Below are 17,450 nucleotides of genomic sequence, written 5' to 3' on the forward strand. Positions count from 1 at the left end.
TACAATCGCTCGGTAAGCATGCCTAGCCGCTTTGCCGTCTTGAACTCGCCCAATGGTTACCCGCTTCCTTTTATTTTTTCGGCCATCAGAAAGAGATTAAAATTCCATCTTTATACATAATTCTAATAATTCTAATAATTCTATTACTAATAAACATAAGATAAAAAAACTGTTCACATTTCCGTATATAAGATTCATTTTTTAAAGTTTTGTGCCGGTGGCCTCGACGATTAATTTAAAAACAGCCTTCTCTGTTCCAAATACCTTAAATAAGTTTATAAAAGTAGGCAAAGACCGCCTAGATCCCTTGGTTCATACCAAGATGTGGTGTATAAAATGTCTTGTCTTGATTGTGAGGCAAGTTATATCGGTCAAACGAAGAGATATTTACAAACGAGAAGTTCATGAGCACTCTTCTGATATTAATACAAAAATTTTTGATATTAATATAAAATGGGATCTCCATTAGTTCGGACCATCGAATCGTATTAATTATAATCATAATTTTAATTGGGAGCATAAAAATTTTAGATGCAGAACCATCTTATAATAAAAGATTAATATCAGAAATACATATAAAAAGGTGCATATATAAAAAGACAATTTCAAGATTTAAATAAATAAACCCATTATCCGACATATATCTTCCTATATTACATTTGCTGTCCCCTTCTTAATGCCTTTTAGTATACCCCCTCTTTTTATACTTTTCCTATCTAGCGTAGCAAGATAGCCCAAGATGTCGTTTTCGGATAATTTGATATTAAAGAAATTTTGCGATGGAATACAATTAATTCATCAGATACTTATTTTTACGATTGTTTCATTAGAATACGCTGATTTTAATTTTAATATAATTGTTTATTTTTGGCAATGTTTTTTATTAATATATAATTGTTTGTACAATAATTTTTACTAGATTTCACTATTATATTTTTCTAAACCGAACTTTATAGTCTTTTTAATTGTTGGACGCATTTATGTTACAAAAAACTCCGAGCTATACTTATGGCTACTTCCGTTTCACTTTACTTTAAGACATCCGTTGACGACTACAATAGCGATTTAATATATTTTTTGGAATTTATTGTTCTTAATGTTACAATCAAAACGATAACATTAGTTAATACCATTTGAATTTTAAAATTTGTTATATTATTTAACATTGAGAATGACCCGATTGAGGTTGAAACGTATGTTCTAATAAACTTTCTGTTTATTATTTAATAATATAGCATCAAGACGTTGCTCTTAGTTCATAGCTCTATTCTTATTAATTTTATTATTTATTTATTTTTTACATATTAATTCTTTATTTTTTATAGATATATGACTTTATATGCGACTGTCCTGGTTATACAAGGTGGTTTAGAATTAAAAACCGATAAGGCAATAAATACAAATCAGTAATATCAGGGAGTGCAAGTGGAGACAGAGATACAATGAGAGAACACAACTAGGAGAGACAGCTTTATTGTTACAACACTAACAATATATCACTAGCACAACAGTAGCGCTGATTTAACCATGAAAATAGTGAGCCACTTATAATCTCAATCACATCGTGACGGGATCAATTAATCATCCAGATTCTCAAAACGCCCAAAACAAAAGTTTTGAGCTTAACATTCAAATGCAATACGACAGTGAGGACTTTTGGAAAAATAAAGAAAATAGAATCTATAAAATACAATTCTATCGATCATAATTGATACGATGCACTCTCACTGCGATGTTTTTTGTTTCTCACTGCTGCTCGTCGTCTCTTGCTTCTTCTTTTCCTTTTCTTCGTCTTCCTGCTCTAAGTATTTATCCCATTTTTCTATTCGCGCTTCGATCTCTGCGTCAGTCTCTGTAATTCTGAAGGACACATTCGATACATTGACAGCTGTGTCTCTTTCACTTCAAATAATGTAAATAAATTATACGTTAACTGTAAGTAATATCTGCAATTACAGTATCAGGGTTGCCACAGAAAATTAATTTTAAAATTCCTCGACTTTTTCAGATTTTCCAGATGAAAATGGAAAATTTGTCATGACCAATATAAAAAAATGTTAACACATTTAGAATCGAAGATTGTAGGAAAGTTAACAATATTATTAAAAACAACGCAAAAGAGAAATTTAGTAGTATAATAAAATTTTGGGTGCAAATTCAAGCCAATAAAAAATAAATTAGTAATAGAAGAAAGAATGCAGTTATAACGAAAAAGGGCGGATCATATAAAAATATTAAATAAAATATAAATGTTAATTATTTCATTAAAAGTGCGCGAATTTTAAACGTATTTGACTATAAACGTCAGATATAACATTTAAAAAATTATAACAATTATTTGGAATAGAAGCAATTTAAGGGAATTGTGAACAAATTTCACACACACACACACACACACACAAAATTTCAGACTTTTTTATATTTTCCCCTGACTTTTCTCGATTTTCCAAGTATGTGGTAACCCTGACTATAATATTTATTGTTATAATTAAATGAGCAGATTTTACCAGCAATGAATAAATAGTTAGAATACCATAAGAGACATTTATTAATTTCGATTTGTGTGGTAGTGGACAGATGTCAAGAAAAATATTTTTTAAAAACATCAATTCTAAAATCGCAATAACATTTTTTTATACTTTATATTTTACAAATACTATTTCAGATATGATATATATATAGGTATATATGTATAGATATTATACATATATACGTTCAAGTTCGGAGCCTGCATCAGCAACTATCGATAGTACAGACTCTAACATCGGTATAGTAGGAAACAGCAATGAAATAACTTACTTGTACTTGGTCTTGCCGTCCCAAATCTCCGCCGAAATCTTTCTCTGACTGAACCAACGGCCGTTTAGAAGTTGCACACAAGCTTGCGCCTCTGCCGGTTCTCGGAATGTGACTTGCGCCACTCCTTCGGGATGTCTCTGAAAGAAGAAAAAAATACAAGGTGATCCATAAAGTATGCAAATCAAACACAGATCGTTCAAATCTATTGAATCATGTTTCAACAACGTATCGTTTGTTATGTTAGAAATAAAATAAAATGTAGAAAAATATTTTAATAAAAACATTTTAATCAAAAAACTTGTGTATGTGTGTGTGTGTGTGTGTGTGTGTGTGTGAACTAAATTTATTACTTCGATAAAAAAAAAACTTACTACTTCAATTCTATTTTTCTGAATAATTGGCAGATTTATAGTTCAACTAAAACATGGATATTTTTATATCTTTTTTTAGTCTTTAATATAATTTTATCGAATCATACAGATTGTAACAACAGTTTGTTTGTTAGAATGAATATATTAAAAATAAAATTAAACATAAAAAATAAAATTTAATAAAAAATTAAAATTTATTACTTCAATTAAAATTTACTACTTCAGATTCATTTTGTTAAATATAATTGGTAAATTTAGTTCAACTAATTCATAGATGTTTCTATATGTTTTTTTACTTTGTGTAAATTTTTTCGTGTGTCGTTACTCCTCATTTTAGACATAGTCGAATATTTTGTTTAATAAAACAAAATTTATGTACAAGTAAATTAATTGGTTTTATTTTTAATAATAATTCAATGCAATTTTCAATGCAAAAATGTTAAAACAACATCCAAGTTTATATTTGTATATTTTGTTTTGTTCCATTTACGGAAGAATCGCGGACGCGCATTTTAGATTTCCATAAGACTATCAAGAAACATCCTTTGATCCGCCGCTTTAACAAACCATACTTTACGACAAGCACGACAGCAAAGGGAAATGATTCACCGAAAACACATTGGCGGTAACATATGTACCAAGGACGAGAAAAAATGACAATGAGATGCTTATGGTAAATTAGGTGGCAGAACATGAAATTCCACGCGTGGTTTTAGGGCCGGTGTTATTTTTCGCTTCATGCACTCAAGAGAAAGAGATACAGTGAAACGAGATTATATTAAGTTTCACAAGATTTTTGTTTTGCAAAAATTAATCAGAACCAATTCAATAGTAGAAACCCATTATCATATATTTTTCGATATATTTTGTGCTGATTTTTTATATTCGAATATTATAAAAACAGATATTTTATTTATTAAAATCTATATACAATGAGTGCAAAAAAGTATTCGTACAAGAAAATTTTTTATATAAAAAGTCTTTTTTGTAGAAAATAAACATTAATTAGCAATTTTATACAATGATATTCTGTTCTAACAAAAACAAATGAGCTTTGCATGTATTCCTAATTTTAGAAGCTAAATTTCTCGATTGTATGAATACTTTTTGAGCATCTAAACAATACAATTTTTAATTTTTGTTGATTTTTCAGAGATGATATATTTTTTATAATTAATACACGTCTTTTTGGTATATATAATTTTAAGAAAGATATAGTCTATTTTATTCTTTATGAATAAATCGTTAATTATCCAGCAAAAAATAATCATCAATTAAAAGTCGAATCGACGTCAAATTGGTGTTGAAATTATCGTACCGATATCGATTCGACATTTGATGATTTATTTCTCGCTGGACAATATTTATTTTTTAAAAATAAATTAAAAAAAAAATATTTTCTCTGTACGAATACTTTTGCACTCACTGTATACATATATGTATACCTATATATGTATACAGGGTGTATCACAAGTCTGGAAACGGTCGAATATCTCGAAAGCAAAGCATTTTTGAGAAAAATGTGTCAGCAAAAGTTAATGGAAAATAACTTTATTATAGTGTTTTAACAAGCTCTTTACACCAGCTATTAGATTCTGGCATAAAAAACAGTGTGTTCCATCAAAGAAAATCGATTTGACCTTAACCCGACCTTAAGCAACGCCATTCAAGCTCAAACGAATGTGATCACTGAATAAACCTTTTTAAACTCTAAAACTTTTTTTTATAGGTTGGTACACCCTCTTGTATATATGTGCGTGCGTGCGTGTAGGATGTTTGGAATTTGAATGTCAAAAACTTCGGGAGCGTGTAGGGGATCGATAAACTAAAAAAAAAGACCTGTAGAGATATACTCGTTTTTGCTTCGTTTTGGAGAAAATTGTAAAAAAGACAAAATGTAGTTGCTTCTCGTTCTCGCACTGCATCTGAAGTATTATCGTCACTAAAATCGTACACGAAAACATAATAATTCCATTCTCAGGTGAAAATTTTTTTGATTTGTTTCTGCCTTCCTCCTGTAAATTCGTCAGTTACTCATCGTCAGAAATCATCGAGTAAATTACTAGTATCTTGACCACCCTGATCACCTGATTTAACACCACTGGACTTCTTTGTGTGGGGGAACCCTGAAGCAGGAAGTTTATTCGTCAATTAACTCTAGAGAACAATTGAGAAATCGAATCGTGGCTGCATCCAATATTATCATATAGTTTGGCTGTAACACGAGTTGTTCGTCCTACATGCAATGCTTATGCAGTGCTGCAAGAGCTCAACATTTTGAACAATATCTACATTAATTAAGCAAGTGAATAAATACAATGTAAATAAGTAATGAGAAAGTACAAAAATGAAAACTATGTTTTGTCTTTTTTACGGTTTTCTCTAAAACGAAGCAAAAACGCGAGCATATCTCTACAGGACTTTTTTTAGTTTATTAATCACCTACACGCTCCCAAAGTTTTAGCACTTAAATTCCAAACACCCTGTATATTTGTTGGTGGTTATTATTTTAACAATTTTTGAAATTGAACCGGGACATCCCCTAAAGTAGTTTAATATTTCAAAAAAATACCATAATTTTTCAGATTTTTTTAAAACAATTCTAATCCGTGTCACCTGGGCACGGGTAGATGGAAAAACACCTTTGTAAACATAATTCGGTCGACGCTCTAATTTTTTACCAATTTTAAAGTTTTTTTTAATTTACTCGAAATTGAATGAGCTAAAAGTCCATTTTGTGTAAATTTTGATTACGGCCCAAACTAAAAATTACGGATCCAATGAAGAGTGAGCAGAAAAAATCAAAATTATACAATACGATAACGAATATTGACAATTTTTAATTTGAACCGTAATTAAAATTTACGCAGAATAGGCTTATAGCTTATTCAATTTCGAGCAAATTAATAAAAAAAAACTTTAAAATTGGTTAAGAATTAGAGCCGGACGAATTTTTTCGCCCACTGTGTGGGGTCGTGAAATTCAATAATGTTTTAAATGGAATTTTTTTAAATAGTCTGTTGTGACAGCCGATAGCTATCAATATTACTGTAAACTTCATGAAAATAAAGTTTTTAGAGGAAATTGGCAGCGTTATAAGGGTACAGCCGGCCACAGAAAGGTTGCAACACTTTTTTTCGATCGGTTTCGGAATACAGCTTGCTCACCTAACGATTAATTTTTACTTATGGATTTAACCATTTACGTTCAATCGCTCTATGAGTAAGGCTGAGTTCCGAAACCCATAAAAAGAAAGTATTGCAACCTTTCTGTAACCAATTGTACACATTGCGATGACAACTATCTCTGAATAAAAAATACGTATAAGTAATAATAAATTTATTTTATCGAATATTATATATAAGGTTAAATTTTATAAAATATTTCAAATTTCTCATACAATCTCAAAAAATTCTGTAAGTTATTGCAAATTAAATTTCTTGTTGTAGCGATTTAAGTAAAGTGTTTTTATTTACATTTGGATAGATTACATTTTTTGGTATTCGTCGATAACTTGGATAATGAATCGTTTTTTATTTTCCTCGTAAGTTAATCTGTCATTATATTCAGTAATCAGTTTGATACCTCTTTCTACAGCGTCATTGACAGCTCTCAATTTGTTTACTAATTACAAACCGAACTGGTTTTATCGGAATTCCACTCAGATACCACATTGATTGTCTTCCTTGACATCAATGTATCTGAGTGGAATTCTGATAAAACTTATCAGTTTAGCTCGCAATTAGTAAACGAATTAAGAGCTGTCAATAACGCTGATCTATCTTGAAAAAAAAAATTTTTTGAGAACCATGATTCAGACAGAAAAAAAGTTGTAGGGTTTAAGATCTTAATTGCATTAAATTGTATATAACAAAAGTCAATTGCGTTAGATAGTATTATAACATTTAAAATAATCAGATTGTGAAAACATTTGCTTGTTTTTACATATCAAGACAGTATACTTATGTTTTTTTACAATAAACGTTTATTAATTTTGTTAATAATTTGAACGTTTTAAAAGCAAAAAACAAGGTTGGCTCGTACTCTTGACTTTAATTTGGTTTATTTTATTTTATTTGAGCTTTGAATTTGTTTAATTAAATTAAAAAGATCTATTTACTGATCACATCTGTTTGACCTTGGGTAGCATCGCCAAGGTCAGGTCAAAGTCATATCGATTTTTTTTTAATGGGACATCCTTAATCTAGGATCTAATAGCTGATGTCAAGAGCTTATTAAAATATTTTAATAAAGTTCATTTTCATTAAGTATTTTTCGAGTTATGAAGCTTGAAAGTTACAGTATGTATCGCCTGAACAGAACGTTAACATTACCCAAGGTGTCCGATCGATAGCTCAAACCTCTTGAATGTTGTTCAAGATCATGGAATAACATTGCGTACGTGCGTGCGTGCGTGCGTGCGTGCGTGCGTGCGTGCGTGCGTGTGTGTGTGTGTGTGTGTGTGTGTGTGTGTATGTGTGTATCATATTAAGTAACTTTACTTTAACATCAACAATTCGTTTCCGGATACATTTTAACGCAATGTCTAATCGTAAACTTATATTTTTTCTCATTTATGATGCGGCTTCATAAATTTTTCAAAATAAAAATTGCATCCTTTGCATAATACCAAGAAAATATTGCTAAAAAAATACTAAAATAAGACTTTAGGGGATATGTACTATAATATAACAATAACCATAAGCATCTTAATAAAAGAAATACAGCAAAAAGGGGGACAGAACACACGTCGTTCGGATGGAATTTGCTTGACATTGAATAGTTTCACGGCTGAGGCTCAAAGACTGGGAGTGTCTTGCCTCTCACCAATTTATGGGGGTTAGGGGCATCCCTTTTCGAAGGCGTCACTCACTTATTCCACGAAATCTGGTTGCTAAAAATACGATGCTTGGAAAAGAGCCGATCGTTTTCAATTCGAAAGAGAAACAGCGATTTCAATATAAAGATTTAAATACAAGTCTACCTACAGATAAATTCGTAATATTTCGTGACTTCCGCATCTGTAAAGTTAACAAGACATTCTATTAATATAAAAAAAATAATAACAATTCCAGCAATACTCTCTCTCTCTCTCTCTCTCTCTCTCTCTCTCTCTCTCTCTCTCTCTCAGTTTTTACTCTCCCCCCTCCCCCTATAATTCTACAGTTTCTTATAAAAATAAAAAAGTTTTACACTTTTTATACTAAAAAATAAAAATGGCGTGCTAATTTTGTGAATTTAGCATGGCATTGTTAGACTTTTGTTTTCAAATTATGTAAAAAATATTAATAAAACTCGCATAACTAACAGCTATTGCTAAAAGCAGTAATATTTATTTTTTTACAGTTTTTCTCAATTTAAGTTAGGAGGAATTTAGGGGGATTAGTAGCGTTTCAGACTGATTGTGTTGAAAGTCCGAAAGTTATTGGCGCGCAATCATATCTGAAATCAATTTATTTAATTGTATTATTTAAAACATCTAACTTTGACCGAAATGATGGCGTTTTCTGTCGTATTTGATATATTCATATGTACAGTCGTTCTAAAGAATATATAAATGTATTAGTAATATTTACCTTTTCTTGTATTTTACAAGAAGTGTACTGTACACACTGAAGTGAAGAGGGAAGTGTACTGATTCACAAAGTTAGCGCGCTATATTTTCATTTTCGATTTTTTAGTATAAAAAATGAGGAATTTTTTTAATTTTATAAGGAACTTGTGGAGAGATGGGGGGAGGAAGGGGGGAAGGAAGGAGGGAGGACTACTGAAATTGTCATTATTTTTTTATATTATAGAATGTCGTGTTAACTTCATAGATCCATGACTTCCTGGTTTTTAATATTTACGAAATATGACGATGATATATACAGGGTATTTGATAAGTAACGATAAAACTCTCGTATAGAGATAGAGCGGCCTGAGTCGAAAAATCCTCTACCATTTTACAATTTTCGCAATAGTTAACAAAATATTAATTACTAAAAATCGCCGAATATTGGTACAGGAAAGTCGCCGATACTGAAATAGGTATCCTAAAGTGACATCCCCTTATTTCTGAGAAACTAACAATTGCACTTTATTAATACTAATAAAATCATGATCTCTCTGTTTAGCTAATTAAAGAAGTACAAATTCATAATTCGTGTATTTGTGGCTTGTTTCTATACCGAATCAGCTAAAAACGAATTTTACGAATGCAAAAATAAAATTCTTACGATTTTCTTTTACAAAGTGCATAGTTTAAATAATAGTGACTATATTGTTAATAATATTGCGTCATTTTAAATGTTTGTAATTTCCTAAATCAATTTTATTTATATCTATATTTTTTATAAATATAGATATAAGCTATATCTATATTTTTTCTTTTAGTTTTTTTCATAATACGATCTTAAATTTAAAATTGGAGTGCAGCGTAAACCGCCACACCTATCTGTAAAACAGATCATGAATTAACTTAATCCTTATAATGTTACTTTATAGTATCAAATAGTTCTATTAGAGCTGAAGATCTCATAATCGTGCATATATGGAAAAACTCTTGAAAAATTATCGCATTACATATTTGCATCTTGCAGAACAGCATAAAGTAAATGCATATAATTCAATAAAAATCTTTTATAATAAAATGAAAAGATTTTGGAATATCTTGTACACATTCACTTGTAGGTACTTTATACAGATAATTCCTGTAAAAAAGAAAAAGAATAGGAATGCATAGCATTACTGCCTGCTGTGTCAGTTTTGCAGACCATTTTGTCAGACGCTCATTTTTTCTTACCTTATGAAAAAATTAATCATTGCAAAATTGCAAACAGTATTATAAAAACTGCTTATACTATCTAATGGAAAACACTTTTATGTTTTTAAAGTTTTATTTTTACCTTTTGTTTAAGAAATATTGTCTAAAAACAAAGTGGTATGTCGGTATCAGTGACTTTCCTCTACTTGAGTAAACGATTATTATTGAAAATCAATATTTGGTGATATTTAATAATTGATATTTTGTTAATTATTGCGAAAATTGCAAAATGGTAGAGGACTTTTCGATTCAGTTTAGTCCGCTCTACCTCTATGCGAAAGTTTTATCGTTCAAACGCCCTGTATATACAGGGTGTACCAGAGTTACCGGAGAAGCCGGCACGTACATATTTCTCATGAAAAAGTAAATCGAAAATATTAATAGCAAAATCTTAAGGTATTGATAGTTTTCAGACGATGAGCATTTGAAAATAACCAACCACAGAACATGAAATTGCGCCGTCAGGGGCGGCGTAACTAAGCGGTCGGCCGTGCGAACGCGTTGACGGACGTATCGCTCAACGGCACGGTACCGAACAAGTATTGTAAAGTTTCGTGAAATTTCTATATTAACTACTGCCGTATTCTTAATTTCAACATCTACTATAAACATTTTTGAAACATTGTCTAAAATGTAATTTTCAATACACAGTAAAAAAAAAATGTTAATTTTAACATTTTTTACATGATCCAAGAGATCCACTCTAAATTTTAAGTTAAAGTAACTCATTCGTCTTGTGTTATTTATTAACGAACTAGTAATGTTAAATAATTGACACAATACTTTACATTTATATTTGTTATTTTGACTTTAAGGGTGACTTAAAACTAATATATAAAATAAGTAGAGTACATAGAAGAGTAGTTGCAGTAACTCGTAAGAAAATGTCAATAAAACATTTTTGTTCGTATAATGTGAATGAAAAAATTTTTAGATGTTAAATTGACTTTGAGATATATAGATTAATTGAAACAATTGTATTAAAAATACTCAAAATAATATTCCATTTTTAATTGACATACGCAATTGTTAAGTTAGAAAGGTGACATGAATCTAACACATCAAAATATTACAAAAATAATAACATATCAGTTGTATGATTATTTTACATTGAAGTAATAATCAAAATGTGGTAACACAAGAAAAATTCTATATATGGACGCACGATTTTTTACTGTGTAATAATACAGCTTATTACTTGCTAACTTCGAAAATGAAACGAAGGAAATTCCGAATTATGATAAGAGAGAAAAGGGAAGTAACACAATGAAGAAATCGAAGTTAGCAAGTAATAAGCTATATTATTATTGAAAATTACATTTTAAATAATGTTTCAAAAATGTTTATAGTAGGTGTTGAAATTAAGAATACGGTAGTAGTTAATATAGAAATTTCACGAAACTTTGCAATACTCGTTCGGTACCGTGCCGTTGAGCGATACGTCCGTCAAAGCGTTCGCGCGGCCGACCGCTTAGTTGCGCCGCCCCTGACGGCACGAATTTCATGCCCTGTGATTGGTTATTTTCAAATGCTCACCGTTTGAAAACTATTGATGCCTTAAGATTTGGCTATTAACATTTTCGATTTACTTTTTCATGAGGAATATGTATACGTGCCGGCTTCTCCGGTAACTCTGGTACACTCTGTGTATATATATATATCATGGTGTCCAGCAAAATCTGGCTAGTCAATTCAAGGATAATTCCAGGATATTCCAGGTAAAAATTCTGGTTTTTCTAGATTTTATCAATCGATTAATTTTCATTATTTAATTAATTTTCATCAATTCGTGCAATATTACATGCTTTGTATTCAAGTTATGATTCTATATGAATAAATTAAAACGCTAACAAATTGGGAACAATATTATTTATTGCTTTATAAATAAATATCAAACGAACATTCCGAACACAAACAATTTTTCTACTATGTTCTATTTTAGACATTAAATTCAAGTTTCTATAGATAACTTATTGCATCTTTAAGGGAGAATTTATACCAAAACACAACTTTGCTTTTTATTTTTTCTTTCTTTTTTCACGCTCTAACTTTTTTTTAGAACGAAAGAATGACAAATTCCAGGTCACCCCTGAAATTTCAAAAATTTTCCAGGAATTTTCCAGAATATATAAAATTCCAGTATAATTTCAGGATCCAAGGATATTTAAGAACCGCTGGACACAATGTGTGTGTGTATATATACAGAGTGTTTGGAAAATAATGATAAATCTTTCGCATAGAATGGACTAAACTGGGAAGAAAAGTCCTCTATCGTTTTGCAATTTTCGCAATAGTTAACAAGATATTAATTACTTAACACTGCCGAAAATTGGTCTTCAATAATTTTTTACTCAAATACTATCAACTTTACAGAAAAATTGCAAGAGCTAAAAATTGTGTATTTTCTTCACATAGAACTCTACGAATTTTTTTATAATTTTTTATCAACTTTTTAGTACAGCATTTTCTCATTTTTAACAACTTGAGAAAATACGGTATTAAAAAATTCTGAAAAAATTCTTTAAAAAATTCTAGGATCTCTATGAGGAAAAAATAAACAATTTTTGTCTCTTGTAATTTTTCTGCAAAGTTATTACTATTTGAGTAAAAAATTATTGGAAATCAATTTTCAGCAATTTTCGGCAATTTTTAGCAATTAATATCTTGTTAATTATTGCGAAAATTGCAAAATGGTAGAGGACTTTTCTTCTCAGTTTAGTCCATTCTGCCCCTGCGAAAGATTTATCATTATTTTCCAAACACGCATATAAAACCGTTATATTTCGTAAATATTAAAAACCAAGAAGTCACGGATCTATGAAGTTAGCGCAACATATATATATAAGAAATGTTAATTATTATTATAATAATTGTGACATAAAGTTAGTGGTATTTATATTAAAATAGAACACGTAAAAAAGATAAAAAAACTTACGTCATAAATGATAACTTTCCTGACATCGCCACACTTTAGGCACTCGGATCGAATATCCTGTTGATATTCCAAGAGCAGTTGGACTTCGTTGTCAAAATCCTCCGGTGAGAAAAGATTCTTTATGATGACAACCCTTTCGCATTTCAGCGGTTCGCCTCGCATACGCTCCGGTCGCCAGTCAAACAATCTGTAAGCAAACAAAGTAAAGGTACAGAATGATAAGAATATACGACAATAAAAGTAGCATTTAGGTTCAAATAAGCTACACAGAATTTGCGAGTTATCTTCATGTCTTGGTACATTGTTAAATGTCAACATATCCAGAAAATTACGGTTTATTTCATCAGAGTAAGAAGCAACTTGATATTAACGTTGGCATTTAACACTAGTACCGAACAGTCATTACTGACTATTTCTATTTTTTTATATTAAAATTATATTTTTTGTGCGAAAGATAGGATTTTGAAATATTTTAAATAATTATGTCTTTTATATACTCATGAAATATTTGCTTTTTCATCACTTTTCTTATTTTCATAATAATTCATTTGCTTAGTCCTTTTAATGGTATGGAACATTGGTATTTCTAATGTTAACGATGTATCAAAACATGGAGATAAGCGCAAACCGCGTAAATTCTTTGAAAAAAATATAGAAATCTTAAAAATGTTTGGATTTTAGATTGATTGTAAATGTTTCCTCTGAGGACTCAAATCTATATACATATATTCTTATTGATAATTACTTTATTCGAAACGATTAATAAATGATATAAACGGTTTATCTTTGACTATCGTTCTTATTGATAAAGATATCAGCGGACTGATAGGATTCCACATCTGCCGATTCTTCGCATGATATCACGTCAGCACGCTGCTATCGTTACTGGAAGTGACGTTTCTCAAAGATTAAAGATGCCGACAAACGTCGCTGATACAGCACAAATTGGCGGCACCGAGCCGCATGGTCGAGAATAACTCGTCAAAGCTGTGAGAACAGTCGCAATGATCGATAAATCGTGGCTCACGATTCTCCTTCTTGGAATAACTTGAGAAAATGATGCCGATGGTTAGGATTATCATATCTGAATCACAAGAAAAGAGTACATATGTATACTTTTTTAAAAAAAAGATATTACTTCGGAAGGAGAGGATATAATTTTTATGCATTAAATAGATATTTAATAAAATAAAATTTCTAAAACATGAATTTTATTCAATTCTTATTAATATATTTTATAAATATAAAATTTTAGAGTAAATGACTACATAAGTTTTAAGATCTTAAAAAGAGTATATGTACTCTTAAAAGGGTAACCCTACCGATGGGGAATGTTATAGTGCTAACGTAGATTCACGACGAGTGTCGAAAGAGTGCGTTGCTGCAAAGACTACTTCCGGTCAGCAAACGTGGGCCCGTGCGTTCACCAATAACTGGTTTTCGCAAAGTTCAGGGCGTTGACCCTGCGCACGCGACCTACGCTGGATAACAAGAGGATGCTGCTAACGATGAAGGCGACAGAGATACGTCGAGATTGAGCAATGCAATGAAATATGATAGCGCGAGAAAGTTAAAATCGATGTTAAAGATGAATCACACGAAAAGCGATAAATATCTTTGAAAATATTTTATTTGGAGCCCTATCCTATCGTTATGACTGCAGCTCTTAAATTTGATTATTATTTTTTTAATTATAACTTTAATTATTAATTATTATTACTTTAATCGTATCATGAAATATGTGCAAAAGCATCGCGAATTTTAAATCAAACATATTTCTTCCTGAATCATTCAGAAATGCTCGATGTCACTTTCATCATTCGCGCGAAACAGTTACACGACACTGAAATACGCACGGGACAAAGTCAATGTCATTCAGTGCAATCGTTATACGCTTCGATTAACGGGTTAAGTCGCTGCAATCTGTCGGGAAGTGTGCCGTGCCCGTATAATTTTGGGTTGGTCTGTATGCAGACCGGCGCGGCGGACTAAATGCGGGTAATCGACGTGCGCAGCTGCCTTTGCCGGAACCGCCAACGCCAAGCAGTCTGGCGGCTGCAAACCTGGAGCCGATGGCAGTGCAATTATAAGAGCCTTTACACACACTGCAACACGTGTTACACGAGGCATGGATCACGGAAGATACACGAAGAGTTTTTCTGAATTACATGGTATCACGTATCATAAAATCACGCATACAACGCGCTTCGTGATTCGAAGGCATCTCCTCTCGTGCTGTCTTAAACAAGCCGCTTGCGACACGCGTGCATCGCGGTGCATAGAAACCTTAATAAGATGCACACGCGTGGCGGCGGATGCACCGTGGATGAAACGTATCTTGATCCCCCGGGGATACGCCGTCTCGCATGGACGCGAGCGAAAAGAGAGATGAATGGACCGGAGAAACCGAGGAGAAACGTGATCATTCCGATTTTGTAATGCGAATCACCACGAATCGCACGAGTTATACGGAGCGTCTCGAAAGGAAGTGACATCACGCTTTGAGTCAATGAGCTCACGGGGCAAAGGAATATTCAGGAATAAAGATTTGTCTTAACGCAATCATATACAGAGTGTTTTAAAAATAGTTGGCCAAACTTTAAGAGCATATTCCACTCATTGTAAGGATGAGAAAAAGTCATATAAATATGGGATCGTTTCCTTTCCAAGTTAATAAACATTTTTTTATTTTATACTTGTATCTATTTATATATTATATATATTTTATTTTATACTTATATCTATATTTTATTTTAAATTTGTATCTATCTTTTATTTTATACTTATATCTATATTTTCATTACAGAAATTGCTGGAAATAATTTCCTTCCGCATCGATGCATGCTTCGTATCGACGTCGCATGGATTGTCGAAAACAATCAAAAATTCTCGGAGTATTTCGTATTTTTTCACACGCAGCAATAACATGATTTCGGAGTACTTCCACAGTAGCAACAGGAGTATCATACACGAAGATCTTAAGATCTCATAAATAAAAATCTAAAGAATTCAAATCAGGAGAACGTGCAGGCCAAGCAATGGGTCCTCCTTTACCAATCCATCTATTGATGTAATTATTATTCAAGAACTCTCGAACAGTAGTAAAATATGCTGAAATATGCTGAAGCTCCAGGCATGAACCACATTTGATTGCGTATCTATAGAACGTCTTCTAATATTGGAGGGAGTTGCGTTCCTAAAAATTGTCTGTAGTTGTTACCATTAAGTATAGGTGGGAGAAAAATCGGTCCAAGAAGGAAATTTCCAATAATAGAAGTACAATTCATGAAACGCCGAAGAGAGGCATGCCGTTCGATATAAATAAGTACAATTTAAATAAGAAATGTTTATAACTTGGAAAGGAGGCGTTTCCGAACCCATGTTTATATGACTTTTTTTCATCTTTATAATGAGTGAAATATGCTCTTAGAGTTTGGCCAACTACTTCTGAAACACCCTGTATATGTATACATATATCCAAGTGTTAATCGATATTAACCGTTTTAACGAACGTTTAAGATAATTTATTCGTAAAATTTATAGAAACTCACTTTTCCTGCATCTTCTTCTGTCGTTCCTTATCCTTTTTTTTTCTCTTCGGTTTCAACGCGGGATCATACGCGCCCTTCATTTGAAACTTCGCCCTCTGAACCGACAGTGTTTTTCCCCGGATTTGCGAACCATCTAAAATTTTCAATGCCAGATCCACCGACTCTACCTAGAACAGATATCAAATAATCGATGATAAATTGTAAATTGGTTAAAGATCATTTGAGAATCAACGAAAAGCAAATCAAAGTGTTGTGCAGAAAATTTTTGCACGTCTTGTACCGAAAGTAATTAACGCAGGACGTAAAAGAGGCGGCGTTAATAGGCTGCAGTTCCTAGTTATTGTGTCAAAGTAATGGAGGTACTATTGTTACCTGACAATGTGTTCGTGATAAAGTTGATGATAAGTCCATAGCAAAAATTGACGATCAATTTAAATACGTTTTATAAGCCGACTACGCCCACAACAATCACCGAGTTTACATCGACAAAATAAATTTCAACTTACATGCAAAAGGCTTGACCGTGGATTTATGAAATGGGCGTATTCTCGATTCAATAGCTATTTAATTAAATGAATCTGTCCTTTTATTGCGTAACCCAATTTTCCCAAAATTTGTTAATTTAAATTTTCTTGTTTACCGAGAAAATCGTCGAGTATAAATTACATTGTGAAACATATCATGAAATTTAGTGTACAAATGTACTTTTAAATTACACTAGTAAATTAAATTTAATATATCTATAATCGAAAAGTATACATTTGTATACATGGCATGGAACTTAGTATACTTTTTCATAAAATTTTATATGAATGTGAATGGAATTTAACGTTCATTAAATATTTTTAGTGTATCTGCTTGCAATTTGTTTCCGTTACATGTAATGGAAGCAAATACACTTTTTTTCAACAATGTGTAGAGAGAGAGAGAGAGAGAGAGAGAGAGAGAATGAAAGAGAGTGTACGTAAAATACTTAAGGATGTTTCGTA

General features: G+C 31.5%; 1 protein-coding gene across 1 annotated transcript in view; it reads right to left on the reverse strand.

Annotated features, from left to right (window-relative positions):
• Positions 1-1,355: 1,355 nt before the first annotated feature.
• The window catches only part of barc (RRM1_TatSF1_like and RRM2_TatSF1_like domain-containing protein barc), a 35,735-nt gene continuing 19,640 nt past the window's right edge, over positions 1,356-17,450 (reverse strand). Inside the window, exons 3-6 of the mRNA XM_018511899.1 lie at positions 16,462-16,628; positions 12,911-13,097; positions 2,800-2,936; positions 1,356-1,860 (exon numbers count right to left, since the gene is read on the reverse strand). Of these exons, the coding sequence (XP_018367401.1) occupies positions 1,725-1,860; positions 2,800-2,936; positions 12,911-13,097; positions 16,462-16,628 (627 nt within the window). The 3' untranslated portion in view covers positions 1,356-1,724. The remainder of the gene's footprint in view (positions 1,861-2,799; positions 2,937-12,910; positions 13,098-16,461; positions 16,629-17,450) is intronic.

Source organism: Trachymyrmex cornetzi, unplaced genomic scaffold (genome assembly GCF_001594075.2).
Source record: "Trachymyrmex cornetzi isolate Tcor2-1 unplaced genomic scaffold, Tcor1.1 scaffold388, whole genome shotgun sequence".
Classification (NCBI taxonomy): Eukaryota; Metazoa; Arthropoda; class Insecta; order Hymenoptera; family Formicidae; genus Trachymyrmex; species Trachymyrmex cornetzi.